The sequence below is a fragment of the Pteropus medius genome, unplaced genomic scaffold, assembly GCF_902729225.1.
Source record: "Pteropus medius unplaced genomic scaffold, Ma_sr-lr_union100, whole genome shotgun sequence".
NCBI classification, from domain to species: Eukaryota; Metazoa; Chordata; class Mammalia; order Chiroptera; family Pteropodidae; genus Pteropus; species Pteropus medius.
In genome coordinates, this window is record NW_024344378.1 from 3,630,689 (window position 1) to 3,646,617 (window position 15,929).

General features: G+C 45.0%; 1 protein-coding gene across 6 annotated transcripts in view; it reads right to left on the reverse strand.

The window, feature by feature from the left end:
- The window catches only part of SFMBT2 (Scm like with four mbt domains 2), a 185,251-nt gene that overhangs the window by 17,392 nt on the left and 151,930 nt on the right, over positions 1 to 15,929 (reverse strand). For all 6 annotated transcript variants that reach the window (XM_039871030.1, XM_039871029.1, XM_039871031.1 and 3 more), the window contains 4 exons: positions 15,642 to 15,755; positions 13,274 to 13,316; positions 11,936 to 12,006; positions 10,205 to 10,344 (listed from right to left, as the gene is read on the reverse strand). In XM_039871030.1, the coding sequence (XP_039726964.1) occupies positions 10,205 to 10,344; positions 11,936 to 12,006; positions 13,274 to 13,316; positions 15,642 to 15,755 (368 nt within the window). The remainder of the gene's footprint in view (positions 1 to 10,204; positions 10,345 to 11,935; positions 12,007 to 13,273; positions 13,317 to 15,641; positions 15,756 to 15,929) is intronic.

A 15,929-nucleotide genomic window follows, 5' to 3' on the forward strand; every position in this document is an offset into this window, starting at 1 on the left:
ATGAACCAATGGATGTTAGTTGTGAATTCAATGAACGTTATTCCCAAGAAACTGGTGTACGTGTCGGAGTCGGGGGAGTAACTCCGGGAGGAAATTCATGCGACAGCAGCACCTTACTCGATTTCTGGAAGTTCGTGAAATGCTTGTTGAGAACACGTCACACAGAAGCCCCACGGTGTATTATGGCAAAAAGGCTCTAATAACCTCCGTAGGTGGCAGATCCAGGATCCAATCCCAGTTCCATCCATTAGAAGCTGAGTCTTCAGGCGAGGTGCTCGACTGAATTTCCTCCTTTGCATAGTGGAGACATTGCCATTTATCTGGTTCATAATAAAGGGGATCAGAACAAGCCACCTCAAAACGTGCCACTTTGACACTGGATTATTTTGAGGTAAAGGAAACAGCAGACACAGAAGGAACTCCTTGCCCTCCCTCTTTCTGCCAGGAAGCAGGACGTAAGTTTCCCTTCGTGAAGGTGTCCTCCCTCCCCCAACTCACGTACCAGAAAGAGTACAAGCAAGATGGAAATACAAAGATGACACTGCGACGTCTCCGCACAAACAAACCTTACTAATAAAAGAACCCTATTTCCATCGGTTTATATTCGCCTTCCTGCAATACCACTGGAAAAGCCCAAACACTTTTCCTTCACCTTATCATCTCTCCATAATTTATTGCCTTTTTAAAAAATGATAGGTAAAAATCTCAAGCTTAATGGCGTCTTTGGGTTTTCACTTTTCTTCTGTGATGTCCACATGCATTAAAAATAAACCTTTTTCTCTCGTTAATCTGTCTTTTGTCAATGTAATTTGCATGCCCCAGGCATTGTATCTGAGAGAGTAAAGATTTTCCTCTTCTAAAATAGAGATATTATGAGAAATAAAGGAAGTGACATTTTGGTATACACAAAATATTTAAAGGTAGCCCTCTTGTTATCATCAACACAGTCCTCATCCACCTGTAACATAAACTCTCCTGTGCTTTCCGCCTCTCTCCCCGACTGGCCCAGATTTGTGTTGCAGTCTTGCGTCTTTGCAAAATAACTTTCCTTAGAAGCTCCTTGACTGCCTTGCTACTGCTTTCTTTTCAGAACCAAACTTCTCATAAGAATAATCTATGCTTTCAAATTCTTCATCTTCGATCCAGTTCTCAACTACCCAAATCTGGTTTCCTCTCCAGCCGCTATACAAAACTGTTTTGGGAATGGCCCCGAAGACCTAATATCAAAGCCAACGAGCACAGGCGTCTCCCTGGATCCCGCGGCATCCTCCAGTGCATGCCACGGCCGTCCTGAGCCTCTTCATTTTCCTACTGCTGCTCCATCAGGCACAGAGTTTGCTCAGAACACAAGGGTGGCTCAGGGTGTGGGGAAGAGGGGGAGGAGAGGGGTGGGTGCTGCCGGCAGGGAAAGGAGCAGACGCTGCAGCAGTGCCTGGGGCACTGCGGCCACTCAGCAGGCAGCAGCGCCTTCTCCCACTCCTTCCCATTGTGCACAATGCCAGCAGTCAAGAGTATGTAAATTGACGAGATTATTTTCTGTTCACTTCAAGAAATGATGTTATTCCATGATTTCTTTCTATATTTGCTTACATGAAAACTCTTCGAAACATCAAAATTAACTTAGATAATTTCCAACCTCAACTATATTATATGATTAAAGTTATAACTGTGTTGAAAGTACAGGGAACCACTTAACATAGAAAAATTAATTCATTGAGTGTCAGAATTAGAAACTACTTCAGAACGTAAACATGGCTCCCACAGCTTGGATTCAGCTGATTTAATGGGAAGAAGACAGATTCCCAACTTTGAAGGTTTGTAAGGTGTTGACTGTTAGTGACCAGGGGAGAGGTCTCTTTGGGTCAGACGTTTAGAGACAGAGTAGCTCACAGGGAAGCATGAAGGAGAACATTCTATCCCCCGAGGGGTCAGGAAAGGCTGTGGACAGATCGGCACCCTCACACGCTCCCTGTTCTAACAGATCTTTCTGCTTTGCCGTCTGTCCAAGGGCCACAGTTAAAACAACCAGCTTTTTACAGAAACCCAGACCATCAAAGGCCCTCATGAGCCTACAAGATTTCTTTTCAGCTTCAAAATGAGATAAAATGAAGCTCATTTCATGAATATTTTAAAAAGTAAAATGATTAAGAATTTTTCTCCGTCAGCGCTTTCTCTATCAATAGAGTCTCACTTGTGAGTGGGATCTTATGTGGAATATTGTAAGAGGAATAAAATGAGGAAAGACTCAGACCCCAGCAGTGAGGCCCAGTGAGTTGCAGAGCAGACAAGCGAGTTTTTAGTGTTGGAAGCAGATTTCAGTGGAGACTGTTAAGTGGCTGCAGGAGTGTGGGGCTCGGAAGGGACGCAGCGGCTGTGCTCGCTTCCGGGAGTTGTAGCGAGCCCGCCCTGCGTGCCGGAGCTCTACACCGCATAGCCGGGTGTAAATGCCATCAAAACCTGGGAAGAAGGAAGACGGGTTTGTAACCACGGGAATTCATGAGTCTTGTCTGCTCTTTAGTGCAAATGGAACCTTCTAAGGATGCCAGAGAGAAGAAGGAAATGAGCTTTGAAAAGAAAACAAGGCAAGTAACTTTTTCAAAGTAAGTGTTTTCATTGTGTCTTCACTACATCCAATACACGCCCCAGATATTATCTAATAATGGCTGTTCTGCTCATCTGTCCTTGCGCTCTTAGTTACGAAAGCTTTAATAGTAACAGTCATAGAACCATGTCTAACTTTACTTAGATTCTTAACACAAGGCTCACCTCCCCCGGGCAACCCGTTGCCCCTGGAGAGGAGACACACCCCTCAGTCTCAATGGCAGGGTCAGGGATTCCCAGTGCCTCCTGGTAGGCAGGCCCCCATCTCCCCAACGGAGATTATAACTTTCAGAGATTTTCCACCTCCCCCTGGATGACTAACGGGCCAATCCCACTGTGCCCTGTATCTTCAATCACCTCAGTCACCAGGAACTCAGCACTTCTAAACATTTCTGCTACACAGAATCCAATTCCCATTTAGCTCTGTATTTTCCCCTAGACTGATCCAACCTTAAGTTCTTTTCTGCTCCCCAAATCCATCCATTATGCCCTCTGAATTCATGGTACATCATCAGCAAAATACCTTACACACCGGGCCTCTTTTCTACCTTGTGGTTTTCCCTTCTGCTCTGGACTAACTTGTATCACCCCCCCCCCTCCCACCCCATTCATATGGGGAACCTCCCATGTGAGGGTATCAGCAGTGCGGCCTTTGAAAGGTGATTGGGTTTAGATGAGGCCATGAGGGCAGGCCCCATGACGGGATTGGTGTCTTTATGAGAAGAGACCAGACAGCTAGCTGTCCCTCTCTCTCCGCCATGTGAGGACACAGCAAGAAGGCAGCTGTGTACAAACCAGGAAAAGGGCTCCCCGCAGAGCCCACGCATGCCAGCACCCTGGCCTCAGACTTCCAGCCTCCAACTGACAGATGAACGTCTGCTGTCTGAGCCGCCCATCTGTGGCACCGTGACGGCACACCGAGCCAAGTCAGAATGCCTACGCACTGTTCACACGCCCCGCCTCCTCGTCCTCTCCTTCCGTCCTCTCTGGAGCCCAACCTCACAGGGCTCCCATGTCCACAACCGCCCCAAACTGGTCCTACCAGGATCACCTGCCCATGTCGCCAAAGAACGGGCACTTCTCACTTCTGTCCCTAGTCTACAGGTCATCGCTCCATGCCACCAGCCACCACTCCCTCCTCTGCAGACTTTTTACCCTAACCACCATGACTCTGCTCTCTCCTGGATCCACTGTGTCACTGAGTGCTTTTGCTGGATCATTCTGTGTCCCCTAGCTCAAATGCCAGCGAGCCTCAGGACTGTTCTCTTCTAAATTCAGTCCACAGAGCTTCTGGCTTTAAACATTACCCACACACTAGCAAACTAACTGACCAAATTTATATGTCCATCCTCGACCTTCCCTCAAACTCCAGGCTCATACGTCCACCTCCACCTGGCTGTGTGATGGACAAACCTCACTTGGCCAGATTAGACAGATGTCCTCTGTGCTCTGGGCTTCTCTTCGCAGCAACTTACCTCTCTTAATGGCCGAGGCCAGACTTCGGAGGCCTCCGTAAATTCTCTGTTACTCTCACAATCCATATCCAGTTCAGCAGGAAACCCTCCCTGTACCCAAGACTTACTGGCTTATGTGTTTACTGTTCACCTCCACTAGAACCCGAGCACCGAAAAATCAGGGACTTCATTTTGTTTGCTGCTGCATTCATAGTAGCTAGACTCATACCTGGCAGTAGCAGGTGCTCAGTACATAAATAAATAAAATAAAATAAAATAAAATAATAAACAAACAAATAAATAAATATTTGTTTAACAACTTTCAACATGGGCACTGAAATTAACATTATTCCATACATCTAAGAATGAATGACTGGTTCACTCCATGAATTTATTTCATACCTTACAATCTATGTGAACGGAGGTCTAGGACGTGGCACCTGCTACTAGTTTTCTCTGCTACAAAACCCTGCCCTATGGTATGAGAAAGTGCAACTAAGGTGTCTGATCTCCTTACAGGCAGATACTAAAGTCTTAACAACAAAAACTACTTGCACTTTTCCCTTGCCCGCCTTGCCAGACACTGTCCCGCATCCTGACGACTCCTGCATCACAGATTACGCGTGTGTGTTAGAGTTTACACCTTTCCAGGAGCCTGGCACATTGCTCCTAATGCATCATCTTCAGCATAAACTGCAGCAACAAAAACACCACAGAGTATGGTCTAGAGGCTTGTCCACATCTCTGATTTTGCTGACTGAGTTAACCAGATGTCACCTAGGCATGTTTCCTCTACCCATTATTACCTGAAAGCCTAAGTCCTGGATGAGACCATATTTCTTGTGGCCTCAATACCACATTCTCTCAATTATACAGATAAACACAGAGCTGCTTTGAAAATACAGCCGTCCTCATTTGCAGTGTATCATTTCTATAAACAGCTAAGGCTGCTTTGGACTGCTTACTTTCTGGGTTCCCACATGACGGTTCTCTAGTGTTTAAGTACAAGTTGTTGTGACAGGTAGCCCACAACAAATGCTCACAGATACATAACAAAGGAGAAATTCCATTGCAGAAGTCCCCCAATGCGGGAAATAAACACTGCAATCGAAACCAAGCGACAACGGGAAATAGCTTAATGGGCTGATCACGTGGCAGAAACATCAACTGCAAGAGAGGCTGAAGCCAAATCCCAAACTGTCAGGTCCCAGTGGAAACTTCCAAGACTAGGGGGTATGGAGAGTGGGGTGGGTATGTGGAGGTGGTCACATCCCCTCTCACATCACTGTTTGTTGTCCAGAGGCTATGGCTGAGGGCCAGGGAGGGGGGACCAGCATCCCTGGGGCCTGAGGCTCAAAGAGAAACAGGGCCCTGGCCTTTATGTGAAGCACAGGTTTCTGGGAACCGCCTCTGGCCCACAGCCTGCTCACCATGTCGGCGGGGTGGAGCGGAGTCCGCACGGGGCCCTGCATGCTCGGTCATGGCCCATCTGCATACGCGCTTTCTGCCTCAGACTGATGCTCCAGAGTTCAACCCTCTGCTGTGCTACTTTACCCGACCAGCCTCTATCTGTCACACTTCATGGAAGAATCCGCAAGTCAGAGATGACTACCAGATGCCGGAGTTAGGCAGACTTGCTCCATTCCTACTGCCAGTAAAGCAAACGGTGTGACACTGGGTCCGGAGCCACACAAAACACACAGAGGCCAGTGAAACCGAGTTTAACAACCAGATTACAAACCACCACATCCCTACTCCCACCAGGCACGGAAGCAGGCGCCGAGTTCTGCCGGAGTGTCTGCACTCACGTGGCCTGCCTAGAGGACAGAGAAGACAAAGCCCCACCCCTGTCTGCAGAGGAACTGTCACTCACCAAGGGAGGGGTCACACCTCTTGCTCACCATGACCCCCGGCTTCCAGCACAGTGACCACCTGGTTGTGTCTCATGAACTGCTCAGGGTGCGAATGAGTGAGAGATGGCTGTATTGGATTTCATTCACTACTGTGTTCCCAGGGCTGGAAGAGCTGGCAGGCACTCAGTAACTATCTGCCAAACGTGGAAAAACTGAACACCCCGGTACCCAACGGACCCTAGAAAGTTTGTGGACAGATGAAAAGAAATGTGCATGGACCAGAGTGGACCTGCGCGGCCTCACGTCGTGACTGCTGCACCTTCCGAGGCCACCAAAGCAGCTTGAGGGAGGTGAAGGTCTCGTCTGGTAGAAGCAAACACTCCAGCCTCCTCCACGCTCCTGCGCGCCCTGGTGGCTACCCCAGACCTGGCATCTTCAGAAGCTGAACTTCCCGTGGCAGGACACGATGACATGAGCACATGCGATATGAGGTCTTCCTCTCTACCTTTCCTTGTGCTCAGGCTGGCTCGCTCATTTACTGTCTCTTTCACACGTGGACATGCGCACACAACACCTGTCTTATTACTCTCTGTGCAAAGCAAGCACTGTAGGCCTGGTGATGCATGAGGCTGCATACAGCAGAAATTTCCCGAACGCCCTTGTGAACGGCCAACAAGGATGATGCTAACAGTCTCCGAGGTGTTGGGGCTTGTGATACGGAGACCTCGTCAGTCTGCCAGGCCCACGCAGACCTGTAGTCTGCACATCTAGCCAAGGACCTAGCATTAAAGGGGCAGGCGTGCAGGCCAAAGTATCTGGGACAGAAAAGGACAGTCCTGATGGACAAGCATCATACTGAGCGTGTGCGTCTGATTTATGATAAACACCACCACTTACTATCTGGACCTACAGGTCCCACCCTTCATGTGACAGATTTCAGGGGTCTCGTAAATGGCTCCAGCCCCTGAGGGGACGTTGACAGGCTCGACCTGCACCATCCACTCAAGGCCTGCTGGTTCTGGTTTCCTTTGTGTGGGATGACTGGACTGGGCCACCTACTGGCTCTGGCTCCAGCTCCTTGGAGCTCATCTACCTCCCCCTTCCCTGTACCCTTGCTGGGACTGAAGCCATCGCAGTTTACAGTCCCTCAAAACGCCATTCATGTCCAGTGCTCCGAACACTCATTGCTAGAAGGTGACTAGAGACACGCATCAATCACCATGTCTGCCAAAAACTCCCTCCTCCCTGGGACACTGCCCTCTTAGGGTTCAGCAACCCCCTTCTCAGCCTGCGTTGAACCTCTCCACAGGCCGGCTCTGTACCCGCAACCACAGACGTGACCTATTTCTAGCAGACCAGACAGAAGGAAACACCGTCACTTTAAAAAGACATAAAATCTTTAACTGCGAACACCACCGATGGCCTGAAAAAGCAAAGCACTGTTTTTGCTCCAGTCGCCTCATTCTCTTGAAGGAAAATGAAATTTGAAACCACACAGAGGTTCTGGAGCTGAAGGAAGAGCATTGGTATAAATACTGGCTGGGAGGAACTCACGTTTCCCCTGCACGCCCAGAACTGAAGCACTTGCTTCTGTTTCCTTCCTGCCTCGTGCAGTCTCGGCATATCAGCAAAAAACTAGTTTTGTCATCAGAAAAGTCCTCTGGCCTGGCTGGAGAATTGATCAAGGATAACTACTTTTGACTTTAAACAAATCATGTAGTAAAGTGAGGTGGAACCTAGAGTCATCATCTCGTTTGTTAGCAGAGCCGGCAGGTGACCGAGGACCTCATTTTAATAGCTAGGACATGCAGTGTGAAAGGGTCTTGCAGGTAGCTTCAAAGAAACCTGTCAGTTCACTGTATTCTTCAGCTTCCATGTCCCATTCTGATCACTTGCAACAAAAATAGAAACAGATACAGGCAGATAATGTCACTGTAGCAAAAAATGCACTCGGGCTCAAAGCGCTGGGGACTGGAGACTCCAGTCTCTATCTAGGGTCTTAATCTACATCGTGACAGACATTGTTACATGAAATCCTAATTTGATTTCTTCTCTGACCGAGTCCACCATCCGCAGAGCTCTATGGGCTGCGCGGTCTTACAGAGTTGGAGCTAATCAGTGGTCCCGCCACTTGCCCACATCGCTGCAGCCTTCACAGGTGTCTCCTCTCACCATCTTTCCGTAGCTATGGATTCCCATCCAAGGAGTCCACTTGCTGCTTAGGTTTGCTTTCAGGACAAATGCCCATGTACCTCACGGTGAGCTATTTTCAGTGAGAGCAGCTCCAAACTGCTGTGACATGACGACACATGCAAAGGGCCTGGCACAATGCCCCGGCCCACAGGAGGCGCTCGCTACACACTGCGCCCTTTCCGTGTCCACCCCCTGCAGCCCCCATGCTGAAGGAGCTGCAGGCGTTCCTTGCCATTTCTCCTTCCCTCCACCCCAGGGCTCTGCGGGTGCTCCAGGCCTCCCACAAGCTCTCCCTCTAGCTGGAGCAAGGTGCTCACTCCCCTTGGCTCGCAGGCCGTGTGGGACTTCCTTGCGGTCTCAGAGCACCCATGCCAGCACGGTTACGGTGCACGAGATACGGACAACTCTGCCGTATCCCACCTGTCTGTTCATCTTCCCCACTTGACCGGAAGCTCACTAATGATGGGAACCACCTTTTACACGTTTTCTACGTTAAATGCTCCCAAAGAAATAACAACCACCACACTCCGATCAGCTTTTTACAGGGCTTCTCCCTAACTGTCATCCCAATTTTCTCTCTCAAATAGATTTTTTCCTAAATATGTAGTTGAACTGCTAATACTGCTAAAGGCTTAGAAAAGCAAATGTGCTCTGACGTGCTGCAATAATCTCATTCTCTCTGAGTAAAATGAAATTTGAAACCTTACAGAGGTTCCCATGTTGAGAGGAACAGCGTTAGCAGTGTCACCAGGAGGGCCCTTGTCAGCCACAGCTATGACTCTAAACTCGTCAGAATGCCAAAGGGGGCCTCTCGCAAGCAGGCCCCCAGCTACGAGGTCCTGCCTCACGCTGAAGCACCGGGCGAGCCAGATTTCACTCTATTGTTCTTTTCTAAATATAACACAGTTTTATACCTACAAATTACCCCCAGCCTAAGCACCTATCCCACCCTCCAGCCACACATGGCCACCTCCCTTTCCCGACACCACCTTCAATGCCCGGCTGCGCAGTCTCACCCATGCTGTGCCTAAGCCAGGTCAAGTGTCATTTGCCATGCACTTGTCACTTCCTACCCTGTGCTCCCAGAGCACTTTGCTCTCATCTTCATTGCATATTCACCCCGCTGTACTCAGCTTAGAATCATGCCATCTTCCCAACAGGCATGTGAAACCCAAACAGGCAGATGGTGTTTTTGACCCAGCCCTTCATGGTGCCTGGCTCCTCAAAGTTGCCTATCAAATATTTGTTCATTGGAGAAATGGACCGTTATGCCCCCCGAATTAAACCATATTCATCATGCTACAGTAGCAATAAAGAAGACATATGTGGTGTCCCCTTTCTTGAGAGAGCACTGATGTATGTGAAAAAAGCCAAGAGAGTTCAAGAACAGATTGGAAATGGCTCCAAAGTTCCAGTCTGTCTCCAGACACTGTCTGGGGCCCAGCTACAAAAACCTAACAGAGGAAAACCTCCGCCAGCGCAATTAGGACTCACACTCCTCTTCGCAGGTTGGCTCCCAAAGACAGGAGAGATGGGAAGTAATGCCATCAAAGTGATGAGCAGCCTGCACTTTGCCTGGATGCAGCCAGGACACAAACTTCCTGCAGGTGCCGGGAGCCCAGGGAAGAAGCATTTATCACGCATGTCCTAAGTGCACTACGTGCTGTGCAGGGAAAAAGATGCCGCCCCAACCTGGCTGCGGGGTGTCCGTGCTTAACAATACCCTCTGCCGTCTCCGGACTCCCCTTCTGGTGCCCTCCCATGCTTACTGAGCACCTTGGGGAAACCTTTGTTCTCCAGTCCTAAACCTCACTGCGTGCACAACCAACTGATCCTTGTCTTCTTGAAGCTCTTTATTCAGATCTGGTACAGTGCTTTCCCGACTCGGGAGGACTGTATGTACATTCCTCCCACTAGGCCGCGGGCCTTTCCAGGGCAGAAACACCATTTTCCATCTTTGTATGACTACAGGGTCGAGAACATGGAGGTGCTTGGCCAATGTCACCTGAATGGATTCACATGTCCATGCTCCCCTTCAGAAACTGCACCCACGCCTTAAGCGCCCTGTGAAAAGAAGCCCAGGTGACCACGAACGCGCTTTACCTCTTTGAGCACCAGTACACATTTGCCTGGCCCCACCGACTGAGGCAGCTCTGCGATCCTCCCCTTGTTCAGGTAGGGCCCTGAGAAACACCTGTGATTGATGAACAGCTGAGGGCAGCAGTACTTCCCATTGACAGTACCTGCGGGGACAGCAACACAGCTGATGCTTTAGAACCAATAGAAAACTTGCTTAGCCCACTTAGTTGCAAAAATACCCAGAAGCTCATAGTGTTTTAAGATCAGAATGTTTTATATCCACAATAACATCTTAAAATATATGTATAAAATAACTTTTATGTTTATTATGCAGGATTCAAGACACACACACAAAATGCAAAAACGAAGATGATGATAAGGAAAGGTGCCATTCTGCGGCTTAAAGTAAAGAAACACCAGGTACACAGCTCAGTGCCCCTGTGTGTCCTACCCCGGAAACTCCTCGCAGACGTAACCACCACCCTGCATCGTACTGGCCATTCCCAGGCAGGTTGAAATGTTCTTCAGTGGCTTGAATTTACATTTCCCTCATTATTCTTTAAACTTAGAAAGTGAACATGACAAGCTGCTAGTCTCATGCTGGGAAATGAGAGTAGCTAAATGGTCAGGTAATACTCCAAAGCTTCTTGATGACTAAAAACACAGATTGAAGCTGCTTTGTCAGCCGAGAGACTCACGCTCCTCTACTACTGCTCCAAGCTAAACTACACTCGCAGTAGTACTTCTGTATAAAAACTATTATGATTAAGATAATAATTTAATAGTCCGGGATGGTTTGTCCTATAGGACTTCAACTAAGAACCAATAGATAAGGAGGGAGAAAATTATTTTTCTTGATATAAGACAAAAGGAGTAAAATAACAATTACAGACTCTGAAAGAGTAGCTGAAATGGTTCTTTTAAAACCATTTTTAAGTCTGAATTCTATACAAGAGGCAAAAAGTTAAGCCCATAGCTGCATTTACATGGAAACTTTGTGGTAGGATTACTCTGCCCAGACCTTTAGAAAAAAACAATTTTAGTAAGTCTACTCATAAAACTGCTCTCTTTATGACAAAGATAACTTCGACTAATAGGATTTTTCCAGGGCATATAGGCTTTAACCCTGGAATTCAGAGCAGATTTCATTTTAGCTAGAAAATAGAATTCTTAATCAAATATATTACTTAATATACGAACGTGTCTATAATCGGATTTGTGGTCAAAGGATAATTCACATTTGTGTTTTCAAAGGTTACTGTAAGATGTGAGACTTTAAATGTTTAAAAAAATTTGTCTTTCACAACCAGCTATTCAAACACAGAGAGTTTTAAGGAACAATTCAAAAGCCCACAGAGACTTAACTATTAACTACTAGTGTAAAAATGTAAGTAGAACTGGCACAAAAGGTCAAAAAAGGAATGCCTGAGGATATTTTCAACTCTTTTTCATATGATTTTCCATGATACACAGCCCCACGTGGGCCCATAATTGCTGAGTACATGGACCCTTTTCCTGCAGACCAAGAAGTTGTCTAAAGCTACTGACCAAGTAGAAAGAGGCAAAGAGAATTTAGCTTAGAATGTTTTTTTTTTATAAAAGAGTAGGTATCTGTTAATAAACGGCAATAGAAAAGATAGAGAATAGGCTCAAAGTTGAGATATTCTCATACTGACCTAAAAATATATGCATGTCTCCACTTGTAGCAACAAACGGGGACGGGACAGAGTACCTACCCTGAACGGGCTCATTTACCTGTGTTGTCCAAGTGAGGGAATAAGTAAAGATCATGAGGTATATTCTCATCAGGCACTGTGGATGGCAACCTGTTGGTAAAGACATAAAACTCTCATGGATTAAACACTTAGGAAGAAACCATTACATTCCAAAGTCTTTTCATAACTTAAAGCGACAACTAAAGAAATCTGTACTATTATAGTAAGACAGGATATGTGTATCTAGAAGCAACATCAGTAGGAAAAAGGCCATCTGGATAGGCTGTTCTCAAATTCTTGTAATAACCCCAAGAAGTCTCTGGAGCATCTGTCCCTCCAGCAGTCATCACTGATCACTGAGGTTCTTCTAGGTCATTCCTGGGCTGGTCTCTTGTTACAGAATTATAATAATGCCCTTCATTATATTTTAGACATGAAGAAACAACAACTTACACTGACTTTAATTAAAGTCAGACTTCTCTTCAATGTCTAATTGAAAACCACTTTCTGCCGAAATACCCACAAAATTGTTATTCGCATTCCAATACAACACAGTTATTATTCAATTTCATTTTATTTAAATTTAAACTTGGGTATATTAAAACATGCTGTTTTCAATTCTCTTGTTTATTTCAATTCCGCCAGTATATTAAGAAAACAGAATCACTTTGCAAGGGATATGTATTTTCGTGTATTTTAGATATTTTCCAATATATAAATGTTACCAACAGTTACAATTTTGCAAAAACATACTGCTGTCATCTATACACACTGCCTGAACACTCTCCTGAAATGTGGGATAATCTAGATTTATTCAACAGTGTGAGACCTGCAGATTTTTTCATGTGGAATCTATAATTTAACCGTCCTAAAAACCCTGAAAAATAAGTATTTTACAAAGGAGGGCGTTCAGATGCCATGAGCTAAAGCAACTCGTTCAAGCTCACCCAGCTGAGAGGTGGCAGAAGTGGGCGTCAGACTGAAAAGTCTCTGCCCACCAGGCCTGGCCATGACCAGTGATGGTGGGCATACTGGGTGGGTACAGGAGCAGTGTGGCCTCTTAAGCATTAAGAACCACTATCACCAAGAGCCATTACTAGCAGTGTGTGAGACTGAGGTGCCCTTTAGGTATGTTGAAGCGGAATCAAAGTGAGGAGTTACAATCTGGAGTAGAAATTCATTTAGAAGCAGGTCCTGTATCTTCACATACTAGGTGCCCAATAAACAGCAGTAGATACTTTTACTTTCATCTTTACTACTGTGCTATGTGTTAACTAAGTCTAATAAAAACAGCCATGCTTCTCATGCTCTATAAAAGCACTGCATAGTTTATCATATAGTTTTTGGAAAAAGAAAAACAAAAACAAAACAAACTTACTGTTTTTCTGGTTGTACAACTGCAATCTTTCTCTTCTTTTGTGCTGTAAAATAGGCAAAAAAGCAAAAAGAAAATCAGCTTTGTTAGCTAGCTAGGCAAAATCATTTTAAAAAACAGCTTACTATGAAAGTGTCAGTTTTAAAGTAACAATTTAAATATTGAAAAGTGATTTCATTCATGTTCTAATTTTATCTCAATTTCATCTAGCATAAAATCGACTTTGACTTATCAGAAAGGAGGTCTAAATAGAATTTAGTATATTTACTCTTATCAGTAAACTGTCTATTTATTTTAAAATGTGATTTTAATAAGAAAGAAAAAGAGCACATATATCATACCTTACATGAATACATCTGGTAAGATAAACTGTTGCAAACACGATTATCTAGATGATTTTTTTCCCCACAGAAAGTGTGATAAGTCAAATAATGTTACCAGAACAGCTACTCCCAAATTAGGATTGCAGGCATGTCTTGAAACCAAAACATTTTATTACCGAAAGGAGGACTGTTGCCTAGTAAATCTGTCAAATATTAACATAAACCAGCCAATAATAATTTTTAGGATAAGAACATTTCCAGTTTATATTTATAATTGATTAGAATCATCTTAACAAAGACAGGCCAGAGCTTCTGGCATCTATTAATTTTGGCACAGGTAATCCCAAATCTTTCAACATAAGCATAAATTAATCCCAACAAACTTCTAAAGCTGTCAATGCTTGGCGGGTTTAGACTTAGAGTTTGCCTCTTCAAAGCAAAAACGTATGTATATGACATGAAATGAAACCAAGAATAAATAGGAGAAATAGTCACTCAAAATTCATCCATTCTTGACTTCATATAGTATTCTAGCTTTTACTACGAAAAAGTACAAATTTGTAATCTCTAGGATGAAAAATGAATATGGAATAACTTGTCTCAGTCAGTCTTTGCTAATAAGGGTGGGGATGTCTGATCGTCTAATACCTTGGTAAGGAGCCAAACACAACAGGCCTGGATGCAAGATGCAGAACAAGGAGAAAAACCTTATGTTAACCTTAACCCATATGTGATTTGGCTCTAGAAACACTCAAAGTTCTTCCTCGTCCCTTCCCAAGTCTACGTAAAGGACACAAGACATGAAGTTCTATCAGAAGCACAACTAAGACATGGGACTGGGCCCAAACCCAGGGAGGACTCAAATGTTGGCTGTGCTGGCAGAGAGTATCAAGAATCTGCATCATTTTAAGTGAGGGGGAAAAAAGAATGTCTTTGAGATCGAAATAATTATCCTAAGCTCGAAATTTTAGAAATATTTTAAAGTGAGGGAAAGCTATAACTCTCATTGAATCAGACTCAATGAGCAGTTTGGTATCTGGGAGAGAAGAAGCCCTTAAAATCCACCCTGTCGACAATCTGCGCTACCTTCTTTACTTCACACAAGGTCCCACCCTACTCTTGAATATCCAATTGGAGGACTTTAGGTTCCCTTCAAAATCTGATGACATCAGGGAATGAAAGGCTGACTGTGAGATGAACTTCTTTACAGCAATGTTCTGAGATTCTACACAAGTATATCATTTTGTACGTTTACTAGACATACAGTATACATTCTGGCATACTGCTAGAAAGGAGTAAAGCTAGCATATAAAAGAAAATATGAGAAATATGATAAACCCTATATCTTTAAGTTTCCACAATTTAAATGATATTTTTGATACACCTTAGGGTGGAAAAATGAATGTCAAGATTAGGTTTGAAGATTTTTAAATGGTATCGTTTCATGACAACGACTTATAACAACGTGCATTAAAACACACTGTTGTATGAATTTGTGTGTGTTGTTGGGCTGTTTCACTAATATATGTTTTAATTTGGTATTTTTGTCATCAGAAGGATACGATGTAATGCTCTTTTTAAATACAGTTGAAACGTCACCAGTTAGTACTAAGAGTGGTTAAGTGGAGGTACTATGTCAGCAAATTATTGGGACCAATTATGACTCTTTTGGGGTAAACCTCATGAGAAAAAGTAGTCTTTTCTCAAATATAACACAAAAATATAGTATTTCGCTTAAATTTTTTGTCGAAATAATGAATTGTATATATAACTGGGAGTAAAGATTCCAGAAATTTTATCTGTGACTCTGTGACCTTCTACTGTCTCATCCCTGTGACTTAAGTTTGTGAACCCGTGAAATGCTTCCAAAGAGTCATCTCACGCAGACACTTAAAGGATAAGGGAGATAAAAACATTGGTGCTCTGCGGGAAACGTAAAACCTTTTTTTATTTTTACAACTCGTCTCCACTATCTTTATAAACTGCCTATTTGTTCGCCCCGATCGCAGATGTTATCCACTTTGGCTCCAGATGGGGGCGATACTTACAGACCGTTTTGTGCGGTGTGGTCAACGGGTAAGAATTCGCCTCACACCAGCCCACTGGGAAGATGTCCATGGATTCGACGTCAACGATAAACTCCGGAGCGGGAGTCTGCAGGCCTGCAGTGAAAAAGGCAAAAGACGACAGGCTCAAAGGGGTTTTACGGACGGAGACGCCGGGAAGAAAGGTAAACACAGAGCCTCCCCGAGGCCGAAGAGCCGTTCTCGGGAATGGCGAACACGAGCTGGTCCTGCGGCGGGTACGGATGCGTCAACTGGAACACAGCAGGAAGA